Below are 25817 nucleotides of genomic sequence, written 5' to 3'. Positions count from 1 at the left end.
GGCGCCTTCATCATCCCCATGACGACGCTCTGGTCGTCACCATACAGGCAGGAGACTATAACATACACCGAGTCCTCGTAGACAACGGTAGTTTAGCAAACATCCTTTACTATCCCGCTTTCCAACAAATGGGAATTGGAAGGGAACGACTAGTTCCGACTAACGCCCCGCTCGTTGGCTTTGGAGGAGCGAGGGTACTTCCACTTGGCGTTGTCACTTTGGCAGTAACCATTGGAGACTACCCACAGCGGATCACTCGGAATGTAACATTCCTTGTAGTCGATTGCTCGTCGGCCTACAATGCCATCATAGGACGTCCAACCCTCAACTCATGGAAAGTCGTAACATTGACATACCATTTGATAATAAAATTCCCTACTGATTATGGAATTGGAGAATTGAGAGGAAATCAAGTATCTGCACGCGAATGTTACGTAGCCATGATGGAGATGGACAATCACATTCAGGCCATGAACATAGAGGAACGTCGGGTGACGACAGAGCCCGTCGAGAGGCTCGAAGAGGTACTTCTTGACGAAGCCCACCCGGAGCGAACGACCAAAATCGGCACCCTGGCCGACCCGGCGGTACGTCAAGAACTCATGACCTTCTTGAAAGAAAACAGGGACGTGTTCGCATGGAGCCACGAAGACATGCTAGGAATCGACCCATCAGTCATGGTACACAGGTTGAACGTGTCGCCATCTTTCCCGCCCGTCCGACAAAAGAAAAGAACCTTTACCCAAGAAAAAGATCAAGCAGTAGCAGAAGAAGTCCACAAACTACAAGAGGTGGGATTTATCAGGGAAGTGTACTACCCTGATTGGTTGGCAAACGTCGTGATGGTAAAAAAGAACAACGAAAAATAGAGGACGTGTGTTGACTTCACGGACTTAAACAAAGCATGCCCCAAGGATAGATACCCCCTCCCGCGGGTCGACATCCTGGTGGACTTTACGGCCAAACATCAGCTGTTGAGCTTCATGGATGCATTTTCTGGGTATAACCAAATCCGAATGGACAAAGCTGATCAAGAGAAGACTTCGTTCGTAACAAGCCAAGGCCTTTTTTGCTACAAGGTCATGCTCTTTGGCTTGAAGAACGCTGGCGCGACCTATCAGAGGCTCATGAACAAGATGTTTGCACGACAGATTGGAAGAAACGTCCAGGTATATGTCGACGACATGCTGGTCAAAAGTCAAAGGGAGGAAGATCATTTGGAGGATCTCAAGGAAACCTTTGATACTCTTTGCTCCTACAACATGAAGCTCAATCCAAGCAAGTGTGCTTTCGGAGTGACGGCGGGAAAGTTCTTAGGGTACATGGTATCCCAAAGAGGCATCGAGGCCAACTCAGACAAGATTCAGGCCATTATGAGGATGGCACCTCCTAAAAATATGAAGGAAGTACAAAGCCTCAATGGCAGGATCGCCGCGCTTAGTAGGTTCGTGTCGAAGGCGGCGGATAGATGTCTACCTTTCTTCCGCACATTGAAAAAATCCTTTGAATGGATGACCGAATGTCAACAAGCGTTCGAAGATTTGAAGGTCTATCTCTCTTCGCCGCCGTTACTAAGTCCCTCACAATCAGGAGAAGAACTATTCCTTTATCTGGCCGTTTCCCCTGCAGCTGTCAGTGCGGCCTTAGTTAGAGAAGACGACAAGGTTCAACGGCCCGTGTACTACGCGAGCAAGGCATTGCATGGTGCAGAAGAGAGATATCCCCCCATGGAAAAACTTGCCTTCGCTTTGATCATGACGGCCCGTAAACTCAAGCCATACTTCCAAGCCCATACGATAGTCGTCCTAACTAACAAGCCTTTACAGCGAGCAATAGGCAGCCCTGCAGCCGCCGGATGAATGGCATTGTGGTCAATAGAATTAAGCGAATTTGACATACAATATCGCCCCCATATCGCCATCAAGGGATAAACGGTTGTCGACTTCATTGCGGAGTTCACCAGCGCGGAAGGCGAAAAGGCAAAAAAATCCCCAATGGAGCGTTTTCACAGACGAGTCGTCCAACAAAAAGGTTGGAGGGGTAGGGGTCGTACTTAAATCTCCAGAAGGCGACGAGATCGAATGTATGATTCGTCTTGATTTTCCTACAACTAACAATGAAGCTGAGTACGAAACCCTAATAGCAGGTTTAGACCTTGCCTAAGTTGTAGAGGTCGCGAACGTAGTTGTTCACTGCGACTCCCAGGTCGTTACAAGCCAAGTAAATGGCAAGTATGAGTGCAAGGGCGAAAAAATGAAGAAGTACTGGGAGCAAGCGAAGAAGAGGATAGATGGGCTGCAAGCCAAGATAGTCCAAATTCCAAGAGGTGAAAACGAACAGGCTGACCGTCTTTCCAAAGTCGCAACTGCAGAATCTATGATCACCATTGACAAGGTACTTTCTTTTACTTAGCCCTCACCACTGATAGACGTTGTCAACATACAGGAAATTGGTTCCGAAAACAATTGGACCATCCCCCTGATCTCCTACTTAAAAGATGGCACGCTGCCTGATGGGAAGGAGGCCGCAAGGAAGCTGAAGGTCCAGTCAGCACGGTTCGCCTTGATAAAGGACGTCCTCTACAGGAGGGGCTTCTCTTGACCGTACTTAAGATGTGTAGGCCCCGAAGAGGCAGACTCTGTTATGAGAGAAGTACACGAGGGGATATGAGGCAACCATTCTGGGTCACGGTCATTGGTACATAAGTTGATTCAAGCCGGATATTACTGGCCGACAATGCAAAGTGACACCCAGGTTTATGTGAGAGCTTGCGACAAATGTCAAAGGTTCAGTAATATCATTCGGCAACCGGCGGAAGAAATGACCCCCATAACCGCCCCATGGCCGTTCGCCCAGTGGGGGTTGGATATCATGGGACCATTCCCAATGGCAGCAAGGCAGCTGAAGTTTCTCATCATCGACATCGATTACTTCACCAAATGGGTCGAAGTTGAAGCCTTAGCCACGATCACTAAAAAGAATGTAAGGAGTTTTGTATGGAAAAACATTATTTGCAGGTACGGAATTCCAAGAGTCTTAATTTCGGACAACGGTAAACAATTTGACAACGACTCCTTCCGAGCCTTCTGCTCAGAGTTGGGAATCAAGAACCATTATTCCTCCCCGGCCCATCCTCAAGCAAACGGACAAGTTGAAGTCACCAACCGATCCTTGCTTCGAATCATCAAGACTCGGCTCGAGGGGGCAAAAGGCATATGGCCTGCATACTATGGACATACAAAACGACAGTAAGGACCCCTACAGGAGAAACCCCGTTCCAGCTGACATACGGGAGTGAAGCGATCATTCCAGCCGAGATAAGACTCATGAGTTACAGGGTAGACAATCACGACGAGGGTAGAAATGATCAAGAGCTACGTCTACAATTGGATCTAGTTAACGAGGTAAAGGCGATGGTTGAGCAGAGACTCGCACGATACCAAGACCTCATGGCCAAGCATTACAACTCCCGAGTCAGGCACCGAGACTTCAAAATCGGAGACCTTGTTTTAAGGAAAGTAATGGGCACTGTCAGAGATCCCGCACAAGGAAAGCTTGGCCTAAACTGGGAAGGACCCTACAAGATTATATCATGGCTAAGAAAGGGCTCCTATCACTTAGAAACACTTGACGGGCAGAAGCTACGACACCCATGGAACGCCGAGCATCTCAGAAAGTACTACCAGTAAAAGATAGTAAGCAGAACACTACTCCTCATTACCAGTCTATGTTCTTTAATTATTTGTACTAGTTTATTCTTGTCTACAATATATTTTAAGCCCAAGGGGTTGAAAGTTTATCTTTTCTTTTCGAACAAAGTTTTACTTATGCATTCGTCATAATAAGAGGAGGTTTATTTAGAAACGACTAGTAAGTTTATTATGTTTTCAAGAAAACAGCAAGTCCTCTACGCCTAAGTCCACAAAGTGGACGGTCCCATGGCTAAACCCACAAAATGGACGGTCCTATGGCTAAGTCCACAAAGTGGACGACCTTATGGCCAAATCCACAAAGTGGACGACCTTATGGCCATATCCACAAAATGGGCAACCTCACGATTAAGTCCACAAAATGGACGGCCCCATGGCTAAGTCCACAAAGTGGACGATCTCACGCCTAAGTCCACAAAGTGGATGACCTTATGGCCAAATCCACAAAGTGGACGACCTCATGGCTAAACCCACAAAGTGGACGACCTCACAACTAAGTCCACAAAGTGAACGGTCCCATGGGTAAGTCCACAAAGTGGACGATCTTACACCTAAAGTCCACAAGGTGGACGACCCTATTCCTAAGCTCACAAGGTGGACGACCTTATTGCTAAGTAGAAGACCTTATCACTAAGTACATAAAGTGCACAAGGGCAACAAAGTACTGATTTGTCCTCTTTATTGAACGTTATACTGAACCCATCACCTTGTCATGATGCAGATGAAGCTGACGGTGTTATATACAAAGTAACGGGTATATAGCAAACGTCTTACAATAAGTTATTAATTGGCTAAAAGAAAGCTGACAGTATTGTTCATAAAAGTGGTAGGTGTATGACAAATACATAAATCGAATTGAATCAGCTAAGAAAGTTGACGCCGTTAAAAATTGACAGGCATACAACTATGTTTGATCCAACGACGTCGCCCATAAGGCTGACAGAATGATAAAAACAACTAGAAGTTTCAGCTAAAAAGAAGTTGACGCCGCTACTACTTCAACAAAAAATAGAGAAAAAATGCCGTCACCCATATACTGACGGGCTCGTCATAAGCAAGTGGTTTTAACTTGGAATATAAAAAAAACATACTTGGAATATAAAACGACATATTAAGATTAACGCAGATACTGTCTTTACAAAAGCCCAGAAAAATGGGCGTCAAGCATTAAAAGTCGTCTACACCTTTAAAAAAAAAAAAAAGGAAAATTGTTGAGATTCATGAAGTTGGGGGATCTTGGGACCTTCCGTCATCTTCGGCAGTAAAGGGCTGGGTGCAAGGGATAGAAGGGCTGACGGCATTTGGATCATCACCATGAGGGTTGGCTGGAGTCAAAGTGACAGACTGGTCCGTGGCTGGCTGAGCAAGAACGACGTTGTTATCCCTCTGATTATCGTTGTCACCTTCCTCATTGACGGCGTCGCCTGCAGGGGTTGACGGAATGGACTCATCCATGGAAATCTTGGATAAATCCAAGCCAGGATGGACGGATTTTACTTGTCTTAAGCAGTCCTCAAACCCGTCACCATAGTAGGCGGCGCAAGCGTCTATAAAGGATGACGAATTCTTAAACTCTGTCACAGCGTTGTTCCTAGCCGTCTCCACCTGGACTAGGATGGACTTCAGCTCCTTTTCTGCCGTCAGCTTGGCTTCCTTTTCCAACTTCCATCGACGGCTTTCCTTCGCCAGTTTCTCCTTGAAATCTTCAGCTCCGCACCCAAGATACGGTTTGCATCCTTGTATTGCGCTTGACCGTCAGCCAGATACTTGATGCGCTCATGCAGACGGGCAATCATCCCCTTCTTGGCAGAGCACCTGTTTGACAAAGCCTTCATGCAAACCATAGCCTACATGGAAAAAGGTAAAACAACGTCAGAATGTTAAGATTGGTCGGGCACCAAAGTAGAGAGAGAGGCATACCCTAGTAAGATCGACAAGGCCTGACGCCCCAATCTCGTCAGTAGCCTGCTCAGCACAAGGGTCCATTTCTTCATCCTTCAAGATGGATTCTGTCACCTCCACAGCATAGTCTTTGTGGGTTAATAGGCAGCGTAAGGATCCTTGGGTGATGGGGCCTGACGAAGTCATCGGCCCCTTACCTGCCCCATGGACGGACCTGGGCGGTGACGGCCTCTTTGAAGACTTGTCCCTAGGAGTTGTGACAACCTTCTTCACGGGACGGTCATCCTTGCCGTCAGGTTTCCTCTTGGCTCCTGTCCTCCCGACGGGTTTCGGGGCAGATGGCGGGGTCAACTCACCCCTAGCCTTCTCTTGTTCTTTCTTCTTAGCGGCAGCGGCAGCTCGTACCCTTTGCCTAGCTGACTCCATTTCTGCCAAAGATAAAGAAGGTTAAAAAAAAAAAAAAACAGCGTCAGGATGCAGATGAAAGAAATTGAGGGATACTCACGCCGACGAGAATAGGCGTTTAGTTTACAAGCTTCTTCCGTCAGCTCGGGACCACCACAATACAAATGCAGAGTATCTAGTGTGATTAAGTCCCAACACTTGCGCTCGTCCAAAGGGATGGCCATCACTCGACTAATAAAGTCCTCTTGTTCCACGGTAATGCGCGAACGGTTGTTAGCTTCAATAAAGGAGGACGGGTTAGAGGACTGAATAGGTAGACGAAGCAAGAAAGCCGACGGGACTAACCTGAATTTCTAACATGTGCCCAAGTGTTGTCAAAACCATTGGGCATTGACTCCCATTCCTCCTGACGGCATACCTAATTCGTCCCCTCTACAAAGAAATACCTGCCCTTCCACTTCCTATTGGAATCGGGCATGTCTGATACCAATTTTAACTCCTTTTCCCTCACTGCAAAATGATACACCCCCTTTGACGAGGAAATATGCTGAGGGCGGTAGCACCAAAAGAACTCATCCAGGGTTAACTGATGGTTCCCACCATTTAGACGACCCCATAGGATCTCCGCACCAATAAAGGTTCGCCAGGCGTTAGGGGCGATTTGGCTGACGGATATCCCCAGAAAATTAGCTAGCTGACGATGCAACGCCGTCAGTGGTAGCCTTAGTCCGGCAGCGAACATGGCATCATACATGCCGACATTCGCGGTTCGTCCCGAATAACACCTCTCACCTTCCTCGGGAAGGCGGATGGGGATGTCGTCTAGTATTTGGTAACGGGACCGCAAACTTTTGAAAATATTCTCCGACATTGTCGGAAGGAACTTGTTGACGGACCATTCTGGGGGTAGGATGAAGGGACGGTCATCACCAGAGGTTCCAGAGATACTCTCTAAGGTTTCCTCGTCGCTGTCACTCTCACCCCCGTCACTGATACTTCCTTTTTCATTGATCCTCTGGTCTCCGTCATCTATCCTCTTTTCTCCACCGTCCTCGCTCACCTCACTTCCCCTAGAACTCCCTACTTACCCGTCAGAAGGAGTTGATGTTTCCCTTTCTGACGACCAGGATAGGCCCTCCGCGGGCTCACGGCCTGATTGGAAAACTTCGTCGTAACCCGCTCTGTCGCGGATCGATGATTGATCACTCGTCGTCTCCCTAGACATCTGACTACCTACAAACGGTGGGTTTTTATTCTAAGATCCTAGGCAGATGACTTCACTAAAGGGCATTACTAGAAAAATAAAAAGTAAAGTGAAGGGAACTTATGAGTAAAAGGACGGCCTCAAGAAAATGACAGCAATCTGGTTGACGGTGCGATAAGATCAGCAGTGACATTCTCTTTCTCTCAGAATGAGCAGGATGTGAAAAGTGGGAAAAAGTGGAAAAATGAAATATATATAGGTGAAAGGGGGCACGAAAGACGAAGCGACACACTTGTCTAGACACGGAGCCAATCAGTCTAAGCCATGTGTCCCACCATTTAATGAAGATGGCACAAATTACCACGCATGAATCGTTTCCCCATTAACGTCAACTCCATAACCCGTCAGCCACAGTGACGAGGTAATGGAGTAGGGGGCAGCTGATAGCAGTGGTTTTACAAGTTACTAATACTTTAAGAAGGCTGACGGGAGTATCGAACTCGTCAGCCATAGTCACTAGAACATTTCCTTTTGACGCTCGAAGCCACACCCCATGCGTGACGGCGTTAGGCTGAAGTATCAGCTGACGGGGTCAAGGCTGGAGGTCCTAAGCTGACGACCATGTAGGAGACATACGTAGGCTGACGACCTTAGTAGGTGAAAGCTGAAGGGGTAACCCAACCTTCATCCTTAACTTGTTTTGTCCTCTACATACGTGAATATAAGGAAAGTTCTTACGCTACACGCTCGGCCTTAGTCAAGAAGATTCCTATAAGGAAAAGGGCTCTAGATGATACGCAAAATCCACAAATTACTCTCCTAGAAGGAAAGTACTTCCTCACCAAGGCGTTTATTTCGGATCCATGCCGCTATATATACCCCAAAACCCTCATAAGCCAAGGTACGCACAGTTATCTCAACTCTGGCACTCTAGGGTTGTTAAAAAGACTCTAACTTGACCGTCGGAGGGTTTTTGGCCGGCACCACACCGATGCTCTCTGTTCGGTCTTCTATTTTCTCTTTGCAGGTGTTGCTTCGATCTGGAGAGTGCTCGCAGCTTACTGGTGATTTCTTCGGCATCATCATATATATATATATATATATATATATATATATATATATATATATAGCTAAAATATTTTATTCTACAAGACAACATGAAACAACTTTTGGTATAATATTAACTACCTTGATTTTGAGGGGTTGGCTCCACTAAGCGAAAAGAAGAGATAATTATTGAAATCTCTGTCAATGGCTTTCTTTCTTTGGGGTAATCTTTGTATAAATCTTTGTCAAATATAAAGTATAAATCTTTGGGATAATTATATAAATATTTATATAAATCTTTGTCAATGGCTTTCTTCAAAAAGCGAAAAGAAGAGGAGAAATTTTATTCTAGTCTAACAGGAGTATATTAAAGTAGAAGCCTCTACTAGGGCTTTACCATTTGTCAAATTTGAAACTTCAAATATTTTACATGTGGCAATTTAAAAAAAAAAAAAAAAACGATTCAAGCCATGTGGACTACCAATTCCACACGGCAAGTCACAATTCATCTCTCTCTCTCTCTCTCTCTCTCTCTCTCTCTCTCTCTCTCTCTCTATATATATATATATATATATATATATATCATGTTTTATTAATAAATAGATTTTATTTTATTTATTAAAAATTTACTCATCTTAATTGACAATGCATTTCTTTCTCAAAAAAAAAAAAAAAAAAAGGAAAAAATGACAATGCATTTACATTAATTATATACAAAAATTCCTCACATCCTTCCTAATTACATGTGCACTACATTAAAAATAAATTTTCCCTTTTACTCGTGCACAACCCAAGAATATCATTAAGAAAACGGGTGCACAACTTGCTCCAAAATGTCATGATAATCTAATAATTACAATAAGGAGGGAGGATTTAAATCTTGAATATTTTTGTTGGAAACACAAAAAATGATAATACATTTACATTAGTTGAAAGGAACGCATTTGCATTAATTATATTTCATCATATCAGTGGTGAAACCAAGATGAATTGAGAGGAGAAAAAAATTTAAATATAACACGTGTAATTATGCACGTGAATATGTTTAATATTTTATAAAAATTTGAAAAATTAAATGCTATTCATTTGAATATACTAAGTGATCTGAATTCCTTATCAATAATAATTCTATCCATGGTTAAATTCTAGTTATTAGTATCTAATAAAATGTTGAGTTCTTAAAGTCATTGTTATTCTAAGTGGTTATTATTATCTCTATGATTACATTCTTGTAAATTATTAAATTAGTTAGTATAATTTAGTTAAAAACTCTATTACCTAAGCTCCAAGAAATTAAACACTCTCCAACTAAGATTCTATTTAACTTATTAATTGTTAAGATGATTTAATTTAAGTAAAATTTTATTATCCAACCTTTAAGAAAATTAAATTATACTCCAATTAAAATTTTATTATAAAAAATTCAAGATTTATAATAAAGATTAGTATTTATTTTAATTAGTTTATTCATTTATTATAATTTTGTAGTTTAATATAACGAAACTTACCCACCATATACTAGCTATGTGCCAAATGGCTCAATATATGTATGTAGTACGTTAACTAATTTAGAGATTCATGTGACTCACTAATTATTATGATAACTAGTCATTAACCCGTGTTATGTACGAGAATCTACCTATTTGTGAGGTAGACTAAAAAATTTAAGAAATTACATCATTGCATGATTTGTTCTTGTATGATTTCAATTTGATAAAAAAGCCATTACTTGAACGTGTAATGACTTACAAAAAATTTGTGAGACAATTTCATATACTACAAAAAAAAAAAAAAACTCAAAAATTCAGATAATAAAACTTCTGAAAGACAAAAAAAATTCAAAGAATTAGATGATTCATTGCTTAGAAATTATTGAAACAAAACAAAATATATATGACTAAATAATAGAGAAATATAAGAGAAAGATGAGCTACATTCGAAAGGATAATTTCAATTATTGCAAGCTTTTTATCTTGTAAAAAATGGCTAAATAGAGTTTGGTGGTTCATGTACGAAAATTGCTTTTTAAAAAATACGTGAAAAACCATAAAATAATTTTTTTTAACAAAGTAGAGAAGAAGAAAATAACATAAGAAGAGCTCATACCTCTACTCGGTTTTCAAAAAAAAAAAAAAAAAATTAGGGTTTGCTTTACTTTTATAGTGTTTATAATTAACTTTGCAAATTTGGAGATAAATTATCAATGTTTGAGTTTGAGTTTAAGTTAAATTTATTAGAGAGATAGAGTTTCACTTCTTATTAATTTTAGATTAAACAAAAATAATTTAAAAAAAAAATGATAATGATGAGTTTATATTTAAGTTGGACTAGCATTCATAATGGAAAATGCCATCATGTCCTATGCTATTACACCATCCCCAAAAGCTACTTTATCAATTATTCAATATTATTTTACAACACAACCAACCTCCCAACTTTTATTTTCCTATTCTACTCATTAAAATAATACCCACTAAAATAATATAATATATTCCAATACAACTCTCTCTCTCTTTCTTTTCCCCATCTCTCTTCCACTTTATCAATTAAAATATATTATAATTAAGATGGCATTGTAGCACAATTGTAGTACAATTGCAAAAAAAAATTTGCAATTGTAAAATTTTACAAGTCCAGTTGCTGGGCTCTTTTTGTGCCTTTATGCTAATATTTCTCTATATATACCATTTACAATTGCTAATGGGAATATTCTTAAAGAGATAGAGTTTCACTCCTTATTAAGTTTAGACTAAAAAAAAATAATTTTATTTAAATAAAATGAAATATTGTGATGACGTGAAAAATTGTGAGAGTTTCAGAGGTTTCGGTTATATATATTACAATAAATAATCCATGTATAATATATAGGGTATCATTGAGATCCTTGCAACAATAATCAATAAATTGAGCTCACAAACTATTGTGTCACAAATCATAAGATGAAAAATTCAAATATTTATTTATGAGGTGATTAAAGTATACCAATCATATCCATTGTTTTATAATAAAAAAAAAATTATATTTATTGTTACATTAGTTTGTAAATATTATGTAATAAAATTTGTAGTATCTTGGCATTTTTCATTAATTAGTATATAACCAGGACGAATTTAAACTATTCTCATATAGATAAATATCTCTAAAATTGCATTAATAATGGTCCCATAGTATCACAAATGTAGTTCACTGATAAGTATGTGCTGTTGCTTCACTACTTAAGTTTAGACATCTTTATAATTTCTGCTTCTACAATTACAGTATCATTCACAAGAAAACCCTTTGATGCATTATTGAGATCCTTTAGAAGCAAAAATTCTGAATGACGCCAGCCATCTGAGGAAGGAAACCAATATTCAGCTGCAAAGAAAAAGAAATTGAACAAATTCAACATACAGAACTGGAACAAAACAAATGAAAGACACTAGATAATACATCCATAGTGAAGAAACCCTTGAGTTTGACCATATAGTTCTGGTACGATTTTAAGCATGTTGAAAACACGCACCCTCCACTCTCAACATTGACAAGAAAATGATAAATTTTTTTGATTTACTTATTTTTTCTTTGTGCTTTCCTTTGATTTGATCCCTAATGCGGAGCTTGTATTTTGCAAAAACATTTGGTTCTGATAGATCACAATTGCATGGACAAAACCAGACTGATATCGCTTTCTTTTTTACGAAAGAATCTCCTTTGGGAAAGACGATAAACAACCTGGATTCAGTAAAAAGATCAGTTGCAAATAACAGCTGTTAAGTTCAGGAAAACAAGATTTTCATTTTTATAACAATGTTAGTGCAACTTCTAGTAATGGATATTACCAATTTGAATCTCCAACAGTGAATTCTTGAGAAAAATAATATTCTTCATTTAGTGTCGAAAATCTTTCTATCTTCCAAGTCAAAGTGCTGTTATCGGGTTCTTTAATGAAGGAAAGACACTGCCTTTTGACACTACGTTCATGAACAAAAACCTCTGCACCAAATACACAACAGTTGTTGACAAGGTATCCTTGAGAAGCATCATTGAAGGTATCAAGGGGAAGAAATTTGGCAAATCCCCATTTACTATTTATGTCGTTGAATCTTCTCATAGCACCACCACCAGCATCTATTAAAAAAAAAATCATGAAAAGATAGTAAATAAATAAGAAAAAGGTTTGGCTCCAAATATATATTTGGAGCTTTGAACTCCAACCACAAATAAGAACATAACATGGGTTCTGTCATGTGTAATGTATACAAACTCTTAGTTGATTGGTTAAGTGACTTCTTAATAAAATAAAATATAATCAGACCCATGATATATTACAATTGACGAAACATAAAGTGACACAAAAAAATGAAATTGAAGATTTTAATTGCATCAATTATGAGAGAGCAAACCTTGAACGGTCAAGTACTCGTCCCGTATCTGATCAAATACAAACAATTTGAAGCTGGCATTAACCTCCCAACCAAGAGGAAGTTCTCCCGTCTCAGTGATAGCCAAGTAAAGGGAGATGTGACCATTCACGACATTCTTCTTAATTCCTTTTGGATAGAGAGACAACCTCCTGCAAAAGAAGACAAGTTATATAATCACTTGACTAAACAATAATTCATAGGGTAGAGAATTAGAGCTCCCACCATTTATACCCGCCAGCTTCAAAAAAATCGGACTTGTACTCTAGCCAAGACTTGGACAGTAAAGAGAATGACTCTATTTTAAGTAGGAAATTATCTGGAGTAAAATGTCTTTTGGATCTTGTGATTACTGCAATACAATAGAATAATATGAATAATTAAGGGGCAATCTATAAAAATGTTGGGTACGTAATAGCGTTCAGGAAAGAATTCAACCAAGAAGTTCTAAAGAATGATCAATAAAGTCAGAGATCATGTAAATACAACACATTTTCTTTTCATCATCTATCATCTATCATATGTCATATTATGTTTAGCTAAATACCTTTTTTTTTTTTTTTTTAAATTTGAGGAAAAAAATTACTTTTTATAGATGAGAAAACGATTATTGTAAGGAACATAAATTAAAACAAAACAAATATAAAATAAACATAAAATATTTCGGAGTCATGAATATGGACAACTGCATATATACGGCCTATTTCATGTTTTAACTATTATAATCATATTTTTTATATTAATCTCTTTTCTTATCTTCATGGCATCACAGATGTCTAACATAATTACTTGCAGGATAGAAAATATAAGATATATATTTTTTCGAACATATAGTGTGACAATAACTTAGGAGAGGGATAAAGAACACACATGATTTATCACGGGTGGTAGGAAAATCGCCCATTACTAAATATTTAGGATTCTAGAAATCCTTTGAGATCAATATATTAGGCTAATGTGCGTGAAACATAACAGTACAAAACATGTATTTATAGAGAGAAATCAGAGGGAAATCAAAGGGCACGAGTACTTAGCATCCATGCAATGCACTTTAACGTATCGATTATCATGGCTTTATTTACATAGAAAAATCAAAGGGCATGTGTACTTAGCATCCATGCAATGCACTTTAATGTATCCATTATCGTGGCTTTATTTACATAGAAAAATCAAAGGGCACATGTACTTTGGAACAATGCGATGCACTTTAAACGTATCATGGCATTATTCATGGAGGGAAATCAAAGTGCATTAATACTCTAGAGCAATGCAATCCACTCTAAACATATCATTGCACTTAAAACAACCGGAACATGTATTGGATGGAACTTGGAAGTGAAATGATAAGGGATGATACAAATCCTCAGTTTCATTTTTTATATTCTACTTTATATTTTGTCAATTTGTCATATATTTGTTTAATCTTAGTTTAATTTCCTTTTTTTTTGAGAAGGTGGTTTAATTTACTACAATCATTATATCATTATAATTTAATAAGAAAACTTAGTTTGTATAAATGCATACTTTACTTAGAAACATGAGGTAACATTAATAATATACAATATGCAGTGATTTTGCTAGATGAAATTTAAAATAAAATTGAACATACATAATAAATTATAACATAAAATTGTGTGTTCTAGTTATCTTAAGTCTTAACTAGTACCACCGCACACCCTTGGTGCGATGGTTACTTCACAAGTATAAGTGTTTATGGGGTGTGGGGGATAAGGGTCGGGGTTCAAGTCTCCAGGAGGAAGCTTCACACATATATACACTTAAATTAGGCTAGAGTGGAATTCTATCTTGTATCAAAAAAAGAAAAAAGTCTTAACTAGTAAAATCGAATATTATCCAATAAATATTGTTACTCTTCTGGGAATGACTCTTAAATGACAACATTGTTTAGCAAATTTATTTATTTATCTACAATATATAGATGAATATTTTGCAAAAGTAACTTTGATAGATTTTTGTATAAAATTTAAACAATTCTTTGTTTTTTCTTCTTTGATTGCACATTATGATTCCAATGTAAAAAATCCCTAACCTCTATATCAAATATGAAATATGCAGATAAACATTAGGATTCTAATTATCTTTATCTTCCATGCAGTCCTACTCTCTTCTCTTGAATAATGTACCCCATAACTATTCAAGATACTATTCAATGACGATAATTACATATAAAAAGAAAAAAAGAACAATAGTAATAAATTGAAACGCACAATATTGTACCATCCAATAGATATTGCAAGGCTTTTTTTTTTTTGCGCTAAATATTCGGTTTTTGAAAATTATTTTGTTACAAAGTTGCTATTGCAACTTAGTAATCCAGTGGAATGTGGAACTCGATTTCACCAAGTTTGAGTTCTATGCAATTCAATGGAATGTAGAAGTCAAGTTTTGAGAAATCAAGTTCTACATTTGCCGCATATCAATGATATTATTGAATTGCATAGAACTTAACTTTGGCGAAATTGAGTTCTACTTTGAACTTCATTTTGAGAAAGTTGAGTTCCAAAAGGAGGCTCCATAGCTAAATAAGTTGTAATAAATATTTTTTAACAAAATATTTTTAAAAGCCGAATATTTAGCCAAAAAAACACCAATAAATGTACTGGGAACAGAACCTGGCACAACTGAGTGCATTAGTTAAAAATACTTGGAAGCACTGGTCCCAATGACTACAAACTTCATTCAATTCAACAAACCCTTGTCTTAACTGCATGGACATACTTAGTATTGCAAGATCTGGGCTTGAGACATGGGAGTATCCTGGAAGTTGAAAAATATTGTAATTACAAGATATAATAAAATAAGGGTTTCAGTGGACACAAGCAATCCAATAACCTCTGATTTTCTTGATATTGGGTAAGATAGTTAGTAGCTCTACTTGTACAGAAAGAAAATTCCAAAGCCCTAAAGATATCACATCTCAGCTCCCTCCCACATGAAAGTGCACATGCCACTATGAATTAGTGTCTTCCAATCATATTGATAACAAATAATAATATACTATATTACTAATACAAGTTAAAAGAAGGGGAAAACTAATAACAGTTTTGTGCCAATATTAAAGCCAGAGTTATCTTCAAGAAACTCACATTTCTAAAATTAACCTTGTCTTCTTCACCACTAATCATGATTAACAATGCAGATTTCATGTCTAACCAAATCAAATCCTGCATTTGTCAAGGCAACATGAAATGCATATTTTTGTGTTTTATGACCAAATCAAATCCTGCATTTTGTCAAGTGCTCAGTTGGACTATGTCTCGTAAAACATGGAGCGGGGCAACTTCGGAGAAAAAACCACTCCAAAACCAACAAATAAGTTATAAGATAGGGGACAGCATTGTACCAAGGGAATTTTAGAAAGCAAGTGCTCGTCTAATTAGGTTCTAGACTACAAAAGGGATCAGACATTTCCACTTCCATTCCACATGTACGCAAAATCATCAGTAGGAACGCTTTATATCTCAAGTTTAACATATTTAAAGAAGGCAACCACTTAAACTGTTTATAAACTTAAATATATCTTACAAGATTTCATGAAAACAAATTAACTACAAATGGGAGTAAAGCTGCCTCCCACTCATATCTTTTAGTGAATTGATCCAATTAAACAACAACAATATTATTATTAATAATGTCAAGCTGAAGCACAACACACATTGCATATCAACTTCAAGTATATACTTCATGTGAGATCCTTTATCATCCTAGCTCCAAGCTGAGATATCTTAGAAACAAGCATAAAATACAAAAGTTCTAAGCCATTACCAAAAAGGAAGGAAAAAAAAAACATGAATCAAATATATACAAACAAAGGTGGTCTCTAGAGGAGTAAAAATAAAACCTTTAAGCAAAAAGTAACATGCTTTAACCACCTAGAAGCTCCATTTTCTAAGTTGGTTGATTTAATAATATAAAGTGAGTTACTTAATTTAGTAGTGTAATCTTTTTGGTAATTAGTGTAAACAAAGTGCGATAATTAGTGTAAACAAATTAACGTGAACATTTGGTATCCTCTAGCAAAAGTGGGAAATACTCAGATATATACAAGCAAATGTGGTATCTACTCCCTAGAGGAACAAAAATAAAACCTTTATGCAGAAAGAAACATACTTTGGGTACCCAGAAATAGAATCTCCATTTTCTCTCTTGGTTGATTTATAAACATATGAAGTGAGTTAATTTAAACAAAGTGAGATAGTTTTCCTTCAGCAACATTCAACGTGTGAACACTTGGTATGTCCTCTAGCGAAAGTGGGAAATACTCAGTCAAATGACCCACTTCAGATTGAAACATATACATAAGGGAATACACAAAAGCAAAAATAGATCAGAAGAACAGTAACAGCAAACCAGAGAAGACGGAACACCTTGTGAATGGGTATTGAAATTTGAAACTTTGCATTTGTTCTTTGTTGGAAAAGGCAACTGGTAAGAACTTGGGGCTAGCTAATAGCTATATATAGGTTTCGAATGAAAAAAACAACACGTCGTGTTTGGTGGATATAATGAAAAAAACATGGAGATGCGGCCTCTCGCATGCAAAGCGAGCGCTCTACCGTTGGAGCTACATTCCCATTTCAGAAAAGATACACTCAAAAGTTAGTTAATCATTTTTTTTGTGAAGCATGATTGGTTTCTTGCAGATCTTATGAGTGAGTACCATTCAAAATAGCATGTCATTTAAAATTATAAATATGGTGATATTAAATACACCTTTAAATTTATATTTAATACGAAATTATTAAAAAAATTATTTTAAAAAGAATTGTTTTTTTCTATAAATACATGGGATCCCACGTTGTGAGAGGTCTGCTCCATGAAGTGTATGCGAGCAATAAATTGATAATTGCCGAAATCTTATAGGTACTTTGAGTAAGGTACGTAGTTCATACTGGCTGGTATGTTCTGTACCAACTACTAAATCAGAACTAGTATTCTTCTGAAAAAAAAAAAAAACATTTATTGATTTGTAGTGGTCTATAACGGCTGTGTTGAGGGTTTCTCAGGAGTTTTAGATGGTATGGAATTTATTGATGTTTTGTTTAGTACTAGAAAATAATTAAAAAAAAGTTAAAAAAATTAAATTTTAAAAATAGATTAATAAAACATGTTATTGAGCTATTATGTTGGATTAATGTAGGCCCATATAGGCTTACAAAGGATGTGGATTAACATTAATTGAAAGGAATGCATTTACATTAATTATATGCAATCTCATTATATACCCGGTAGAACCAAGATTTTAGTTAAGAGGGTGTAAAATTTATGCATTATGACACGCATAATTATGCACGTTATGTTAATTTATAATATTTTTGACAAATTTAAAAAATTAAAAACTATTCAGTTTAGAGAATAAATTCATTAGGGACGAGTGTAAAACCCTTTGGTTTACATTAGTCAATATGGACATGCCACATCAACTTTTTATTTAAGACTCATAGCAAAATCAATATTTCCTAATACATTTAATAATATCTTTAAAAAAAAAAACCCCTATTTCACATTTTCTAACTTGATTTGAAAAAGAATCTCTAAAATCTCATCTCCCTCCTCAGCTCCTCTGTCTCCCACCACAAACCTCGTCGGACCTCCATTTACCGCCGCAAGCCTCGCTGGACCTCTGTTCTACGCCACATCAATTTGCTGGAGTTTCTAATTCAAGGTCTGTTTTGCTATATTTGTTATTGGGTTTTACTAGGTGATGAATTTGTGTTTGGATAACAGTATGGTTTTGCACAGTAACATAGAAATTTGTTTTTTTGTTCCATAGTTAACATAGAAACATATATAGAATCCTAACTTTTATTGATAGTTGCAGGCCGGAGCAATGAGATTTCAAATTTGAAAAATTAAAACTTAAGCAAACGATGTAGGAAACGATGAGATTTCAATTTTTTTTTTTCAATACAAAAGAATGAGATTTGGGTTTATGTTTGTTCTAAAATTAAAGACGTTGATGAGCTAATTAATCGAGATGTTATTAGGTGTGGTAGGATATATTTTTTATTAAGTAAAAGACTGACGTTATAATCTATTATTGAATGTGTAAAAATATGAGTTTTACACCTCGTCCTTACCAAATTTAGACTCATCATTTTAATACCAAGTGATATTACTCACTTATCATCAATTAGTCTGCGCATGATTAAATTCTAGTTATTATTATCTATCATTTTCTAATAAAAGTTGAGTTCTTAAAGTTTTGGCTGTGTCAAGTGATTATCTTTTCTCTATTGCTACATTCTCATTAATTATTAAATTAATTAGTTTAGTTTAGTTAAAATTATGTTACCTAAGCTTCAAGAAATTAAAAATTATTCTCCAACTATAATTCTATTAAAAAATAATTGTTACGATGGTTTTATTTAAGTAAAATTCTATTATCCAATTCTTTTGAAGACTATAATAAAAAATTATGATAGATGATTAAACTAATTAAAATAAAATTTAAAATTTATTTTAAATCCTTGAGATCCTTGCAACAATAATATAACCACAATGAAATTGTATTAATATTGGTCCCACACCACAGTATCACCATATGTAGTTCCACGTCCCAGTTTAGCATGTGCTGTTACTTAGAGAACTACCTCACTTTAGACATCACTATAATTTCTGCTTCTACAAGTAGAGTATCAAACAAAAGAAACCCCTTTGCTGCGTCATTGATATCCTTTAGAGGCATAAATTCTGGAAAACCCCAACCCTCCTCTTTGGTAGAAAACCAATGTTTAGCTGCAAAGAAAAAAAAATTAAACAAATTCAGCTTAGAGTGATTCGAAACAAACAAAATATACCAGGTAATAAATATATACACAGTGAAGAAACCCCAACTTTGACCATAGTTCTGGTACGATTCTAAGCATATTGAAAGCACACAACGTCCACTCCCAACATTGACGAGAAAATGATAGGAATATTTGATTTACCTCTTTTTTCTTTGTGCTTTCCTCTGAATTGATCCCTTATGCGCAGCGTGTATTCTGCAAAAACATCTTGCTCTGACCGAAGACAATTGCATGAATACAAGCAGAAAGATATCGCCGTATTCTTTCCACTAGAATTTCCTTTGGGATAGACCTTTAACTTCCTGGATTCAGTAAAAAGAGTTCCAAATAACAGCTTCTAAGTTTAGAAAAGTAACTTAAAAAAAGAAGATAACAATGTTAGAGCAACTTCCAGTAATACAAATTACCATTTTGAATCTCCAACAGTGAATTCTTGAGAATAATAATATTCTTCATTCAGTGTCGAAAATCTTTCAATCTTCCAAGTCAAAGTGCTGTTAGCGGGTTTTTCAATCATGGAAAGACACTGCCTTTTGACAGTACGTTCATGAACAAAAACCTCTACACCAAATACGCAACAGTTATTGACAAGGTATCCTTGAGTAACATCATTGAAGGTATCCAGTGGTAGAAATTTGGCAAATCCCCATTCACTATTCATGTCATTGAATCTTTTAATAGCACCACCACCACGGCCATCTACAACCCAAAAAATAAAAAATAAAAAATCATCAAAATGCACTACTAAAAAGCTGGTCTATAGCGGTTTTTTTTTTTGCTACAAGCCTGACCTGCTGCGGCATTTGTGAAAGCGTCGCAATAGATTTGGTATTTAGCTGTCAAATATGAAATTATTATATTTTGTTTTTAAAAAGACCTATAGCGACATTTGACAACTGCCGCAATAGACTATGAAGCACGGTGCAAGACTTGGCAATTTTTGAAAAAAGTGGGTACGGATGCAGCGAGACTCAGCAATTAAAAAATTACTAAAAATATTTTTATTTATATTTTCTATATATTTTTATTATTAAAATATTTTTAAAAAATATATTACTATGCCTTGATTCACAAAACAAAGAAAGAAGAAAACAAGAAACGCAAAACAAAACACAAAACCAAAAAGAAAACACAAAAGAAGCAACAAATATTCAAAATAAAATTGAGGAATGACTGATTTAGGGTTTTTGGGTCTCATTCAGAGACGATTTCGGCTGTTCCGACATGACTTAAGGCCGATTTCGGCCTGTTTCGGACACCAGCCGATACGACCCGATATTGCTGATATGGTCCGATTCTGGCCGATTCGGCCTGAATTGGCACAAATCGAAGCTGAGTCAGTGCGATTCAAGCCGCATCGGAGCGAGTCAGCTTGGAAAAAAAAAAAAAGTGGCTGACACGCCTCAACGCAGCACCAACGGGCAAGCGGCAGCGTTCCTCACGCGTCGCCGCATCGCGCCGCGTCCGACGCGGGTACAACACCTCTGGTGCCGCGTCCGTGCATCATAGGCAATAGGTCTATGTCACGTTCAAAGCATAAAGTGACATACAAAAAATACAATAGAAGATTACAATTCCAATTAGAATTAAACATTTATGCATCAATTATAAGAGAGCAAACCTTGAACGGTCAAGTACTCGTCCCGTATCTGATCAAATACAAACAATCTGAAAGCGGCATTAACCTCCCAACCAAGAGGAAGTTCTTCTGTCTCAGCGATTCCCAGGTAAAGGGAGATATGAACATTTTTATTTGTGTTCTCAATTCCTTTTGGATAGAGAAACAACCTCCTGCAAAAGAAGATAGATGATATAATTAATTGCCTAAACATTAATAGTTTTATGGAGCATACAGTTCAATGGGTAGAGAATTTGAGCCCACCATTTATGCCCGCCAGCTTCAAAAACATCGGACTTATACTCTAGCCAAGTCTTGGACAGTAACGAGTATGACTCTATTTTAAGTAAGAAATTGTTTGGAGGAAAGTGTCTTCTTGATCTTGTGATTACTGCAATACAATAGAATATGAATAATTAAGGTGATATCTATAAATTAATATTGGGTATATAATAATATGTAGGTGAAGCGTTCGGGAAAGATTTCAATCGAGAAGTTATAAAGAATAATCAATAAAGTCAAAGAAACGAGAAAATGAATAATATGGTAATAGATGATGTAAATAAAACACATTTTGTTTTCATCTTCTATCATGTATGATATGCCATATTATATATGTTTAGCTAAATACTTTCTTTTTATTTTAAATTTTGAGAAACAAAATACTTTTTCTAGATGAGAAAAAGATTATTGAAGGAGCATAAATTAAAAACAAACCAAATAAAAATAAACAGAAAGAATTTCAGAGTCATCATGGACAGCTGCATATATACGGCCTATTTCATGTGTTCCAACTCTTATGATCATATATATATTTATTTCTTTTCTTATCTTCAAATTACCTCACAGAGGTCTAACATGATTAATTGTGGGCTAGAAAATATGAGATTTGTTTATAATTTTTTATGTTTTCGAACATATAGAATGAAATATAACTTCGGAGAGGGATATATATATATATATATATATATATATAGAGAGAGAGAGAGAGAGAGAGCATACATGGTTCATCGCGGGTGGGAGGAAAATCGCCCATGACTGAATAGTTAGGATTCTGGAAATCCTTTTTTTATAACAAGAGAGATCAATATATTAGGCTAATCTGTGTGAAACATAACCGTACAAGACATGTATTTATAGAGAGAAATCAATGGAAAATCAAAGGGCATGTGTACTTAATTAGCAACCATATATGCAATGCTCTTTAACGTATTAATTATCATGGCTTTACATAGAAAAAATCAAAGGTCAGGTGTATCTTGAACAATGCAATGCACTTTAAACATATCATGGCATTATTCATGGAGGGAAACCAAAGTGCATTAATACTCTATAGTCTATACAGCAATGCAATCCACTTTAAACATAACATTGCACTTAAAACAGCCGGAATTGTTAGTGGCTGGAACTTGGTAGTAAAGGGAGAGAGAGATGATACAAATATCTAGTCTCATTTTTTATGTTTTATTTTATGTATAATCAATCACAATTTGTTATGTATTTATTTAATATTCTTTATAAAATAACCAAAATTTAAAAAAAAAAACACATGGCATATCATAATTGATTGATATGAGGTAAAACAAAAAAAGTAGAAAAAATTGTATCCTATATTCTTGTTAATTATTAAATTAGTTACTTTAATTTAGTCAAAAACTCTATTACCTCAGTTCTAAGAAATTAAACATTCTCCAACTAAGACTCGATTTAACTTATTAATTGCTAAGATGATTTAATTTAGGTAAAATTTTATTATCTAACTTTTAAGAAAATTAAATTATACTCCAATTAAAATTTCATTATTGAAAATTCAAGATTTAAAAGAAACTTTAATATTTATTTTAATTAGTTTATTCATTTATCATAATAATGTCATTTAATATAACAAAACTTACCACTATATACTAGCTATCTTTGTGCCTAGTGGCTCAATATATGTATGTATTAGATTAACTAATTTAGAGATTCATGTGACTCACTAATGATTATGATAATCAATGATAAATAATCTGTGTATCATATATAGGGAATCATTGAGATCCTTGCAACAATAATTAAAAAATTGAATTTACAAACTGATGTGTCCTAAATCACAAAGTGGAGATTAAAATATTTATTTATGAGAAGGTTAAAGTATGCCAATCATATCTATTGTCGCATAAATTTGTAAGTACTTCATGAAATAAAATTTGTAGCACCCTCACATTTTCCATTAATTATTGTATAACCATTGCCTCAAAAAATATTAATGTATAACCAAGACGAATTTAAACAATTTTCATATTGATAAATATCTCTAAAATTGCATTAATAATGGTCCCACGGTTTCAGCAAATGTAGTTTTCTGAAAAGTATGTGCTGTTACTTTACTTAAGTTTAGACATCACTATAATTTCTGCTTCTACAAGTACAGTATCATTCACAAGAAACCCTTTTGATGCATTATTGAGATCTTTTAGAAACAAAAATTCTGGAAAACCCCAGTATTTTTTTGAGGAAGAAAACCAAACTTCACCTGCCAATAAAAAGAAATCAAACAAATTCACCAAACAGATTGGAACAAAACAAATGAAAGATACCAGGTAGTACATCCATAGTGAAGAAACCCTTGAGTTTGACCCCATATAGTTCTGGTACGATTTTAAGCACATTGAAAACAAACACCCTCCAGTACTCCCAACATTAACAAGAAAATGATAAAAAAAATATTTGATTTACCTCTATTTTCTTTGTGCTTTTCTTCAGTGGCGGCTCCATGAATTTTTTTCAGAGTGTTCCTATATGTTCTCAGAAATTTTTCCATAAGTTCATTTAAAATATTAATAAAATTATTAATTATTGTTGTTTAGTTATTTTATTAATTTGTTTGTCTTTTATAAACTATAATTTGTTATATTGTTGTTTCATTAATTATAAAATTATTAATTGTTGTTTAGCCTAACCATAATTTAAGTTATTTGTCTTTTATAATGTATTGATTAATTAAATTATTAATTATTGTTTATTAGTTGCTTTCCCCAATTAATTATTGGTTAATTAAATTATTATTTATTAATTGCACTAACACAAATCTCATGTGCATTTACTTCCCCTAATTCAAATCACAAGAGTCAACTGCCAATCAGAAAATTTCACAATTACAAATCACAATACACATTACACTAAAAAAATTAATTAATATCTCACCAACACCAACACATACCAACAACAACGGATAAGATAAAACCAAATTCAAAAAGTCAAAAAAAGGCAAAATATTAATAAAGTTAAAGCTTCAGCTATCACAGTTCAAAAAATCAAATAAAGATTATCTTAAAGAATAAAGAGAGAGAGACTCTCATCCATTTCATTTTAGTGATTTCAGAGAGAGATTAGTGATTTCAGAGAGAGAGAGAGAGAGAGAGAGAGAGAGAGAGAGAGAGAGAGAGAGAGAGAGAGAGAGAGAGAGAGTTAAAGAGAAAAAGATGATATACCTCACAGTTTTTCTAACTCACTTTCACAGTGCTCCCATAGCTATTTCATAAAAGCTCCTCAAACCCTAAGCTCCACCACCAGAAACCCAAAAGATGCCTCCAAAGCTTGATCCCTCACAGGTGGTGGACATGTACATCCAAGTCACCAGAGGTGAGGTTGGAGCAGTGAGTTCACTTGCTCCGAAGATCGGTCCACTAGGTCTCTCCCCGAAGAATATCAGAGAAGACATAGCCAAGGAAACTGCCAAGGATTGGAAGGGCCTCAGTGTAACGGTCAAGCTAATGGTTCAAAACTGTCAGGCCAAGGTGTCCGTGGGGCCCTCCGCCGCCGCGCTGGTCATCAAGGCACTGAAGGAGCCGGAGTGCAACCGAAAGAAGACGAAGAACATCAAGCACAATGGTAACATCTCGCTCGACGATATCATCGAGATGGCTAAGGTGATGAAGCCTAGGTCTATGGCAAAGGAGAAGGATCTTAGTGGGACTGTGAAGGAGATTCTGGGAGCTTAGGGTTTGCTTTAGCTTTAGTGATTTCTGATTTAGTGATTTGAGGTATTGGTTTTTTTTTTTTTTTTTTTTTTTTCTAGCTTGAAAGTAGAACAAATAATTTTTTTTTATAATAATTTGAGGGCGTTCCTAATTTTGATTGAGGGTGTTCCTATTTTTTTTAAAGGTAAACAAATAAAAAAATTTAATTATATATATATATATATTTTTTCAGCTCATGGTGTTCCTGAGCATAACATGGCGCCGCCACTGCTCTCCTTTGATATGATCCCTTATGCGAAGCTTGAATTCTGCAAAAACATTTTGCTCTGATTGAAGGCAATTACATAAACACAAAAAGACTGATGTCACTGGCTTTTCTTGATCACTAGAATCTCCTTTGGGACAGACCAATAGCTTCTTGGATTCAGTACAATTTTCATTGAAAGCAAGATTTTCATTTTTATAACAATGTTAGTACAATTTTGAATAACAATGTTAGTACAACTTCTAGAAAAGCATGCTTATTACCATTTTGAATCTCCAACAGTGAATTCTTGTGAATAATAATGTTCTTCATCTAGTGTCGAAAATCTTTCGATCTTCCAAGTGAAAGTACTGTTACATGGTTTTCGCACAATAAAGGAAAGACATTGCCTTTTGACACTACGTTCATGAACAAAAACCTCTGCACCAAATACGCAACAGTTATTGACAAGGTATCCTTGAGAAGCATCATTGAAGGTATCAAGGGGAA

At 36.0% G+C, this 25817-nt stretch overlaps 3 protein-coding genes across 3 annotated transcripts; 1 reads left to right on the top strand and 2 right to left on the bottom strand.

Annotated features, from left to right (window-relative positions):
* Positions 1-11479: 11479 nt before the first annotated feature.
* On the bottom strand, positions 11480-14820 carry LOC142633469 (MATH domain and coiled-coil domain-containing protein At2g05420-like). The gene is made up of 5 exons (XM_075807709.1): positions 14816-14820; positions 12654-12823; positions 12090-12378; positions 11822-11982; positions 11480-11625 (listed from the first exon to the last, which is right to left on the bottom strand). The coding sequence occupies exons 1-5, from the start codon at positions 14818-14820 to the stop codon at positions 11480-11482; spliced, it is 771 nt and encodes a 256-aa protein (XP_075663824.1).
* Positions 14821-19281: 4461 nt separating this feature from the next.
* LOC142633467 (MATH domain and coiled-coil domain-containing protein At3g58260-like) lies at positions 19282-21368 on the bottom strand. Its single transcript, XM_075807708.1, has 5 exons — positions 21337-21368; positions 21105-21274; positions 19891-20182; positions 19625-19785; positions 19282-19430 (listed from the first exon to the last, which is right to left on the bottom strand). Exons 1-5 carry the CDS (start codon positions 21366-21368, stop codon positions 19282-19284), a joined length of 804 nt encoding a protein of 267 aa, XP_075663823.1.
* A 3299-nt stretch (positions 21369-24667) lies between these two features.
* On the top strand, positions 24668-25084 carry LOC142633883 (large ribosomal subunit protein uL11x-like). Its single transcript, XM_075808139.1, has one exon. The coding sequence runs from the start codon at positions 24668-24670 to the stop codon at positions 25082-25084; it is 417 nt and encodes a 138-aa protein (XP_075664254.1).
* The last annotated feature ends 733 nt before the right edge of the window (positions 25085-25817 follow it).

The sequence above is a fragment of the Castanea sativa genome, chromosome 5, assembly GCF_040712315.1.
Source record: "Castanea sativa cultivar Marrone di Chiusa Pesio chromosome 5, ASM4071231v1".
NCBI lineage: Eukaryota > Viridiplantae > Streptophyta > Magnoliopsida > Fagales > Fagaceae > Castanea > Castanea sativa.
The sequence above is the reverse complement of the archived record's forward strand: the minus strand, read 5'-3'. Positions and strand labels throughout refer to the sequence as shown.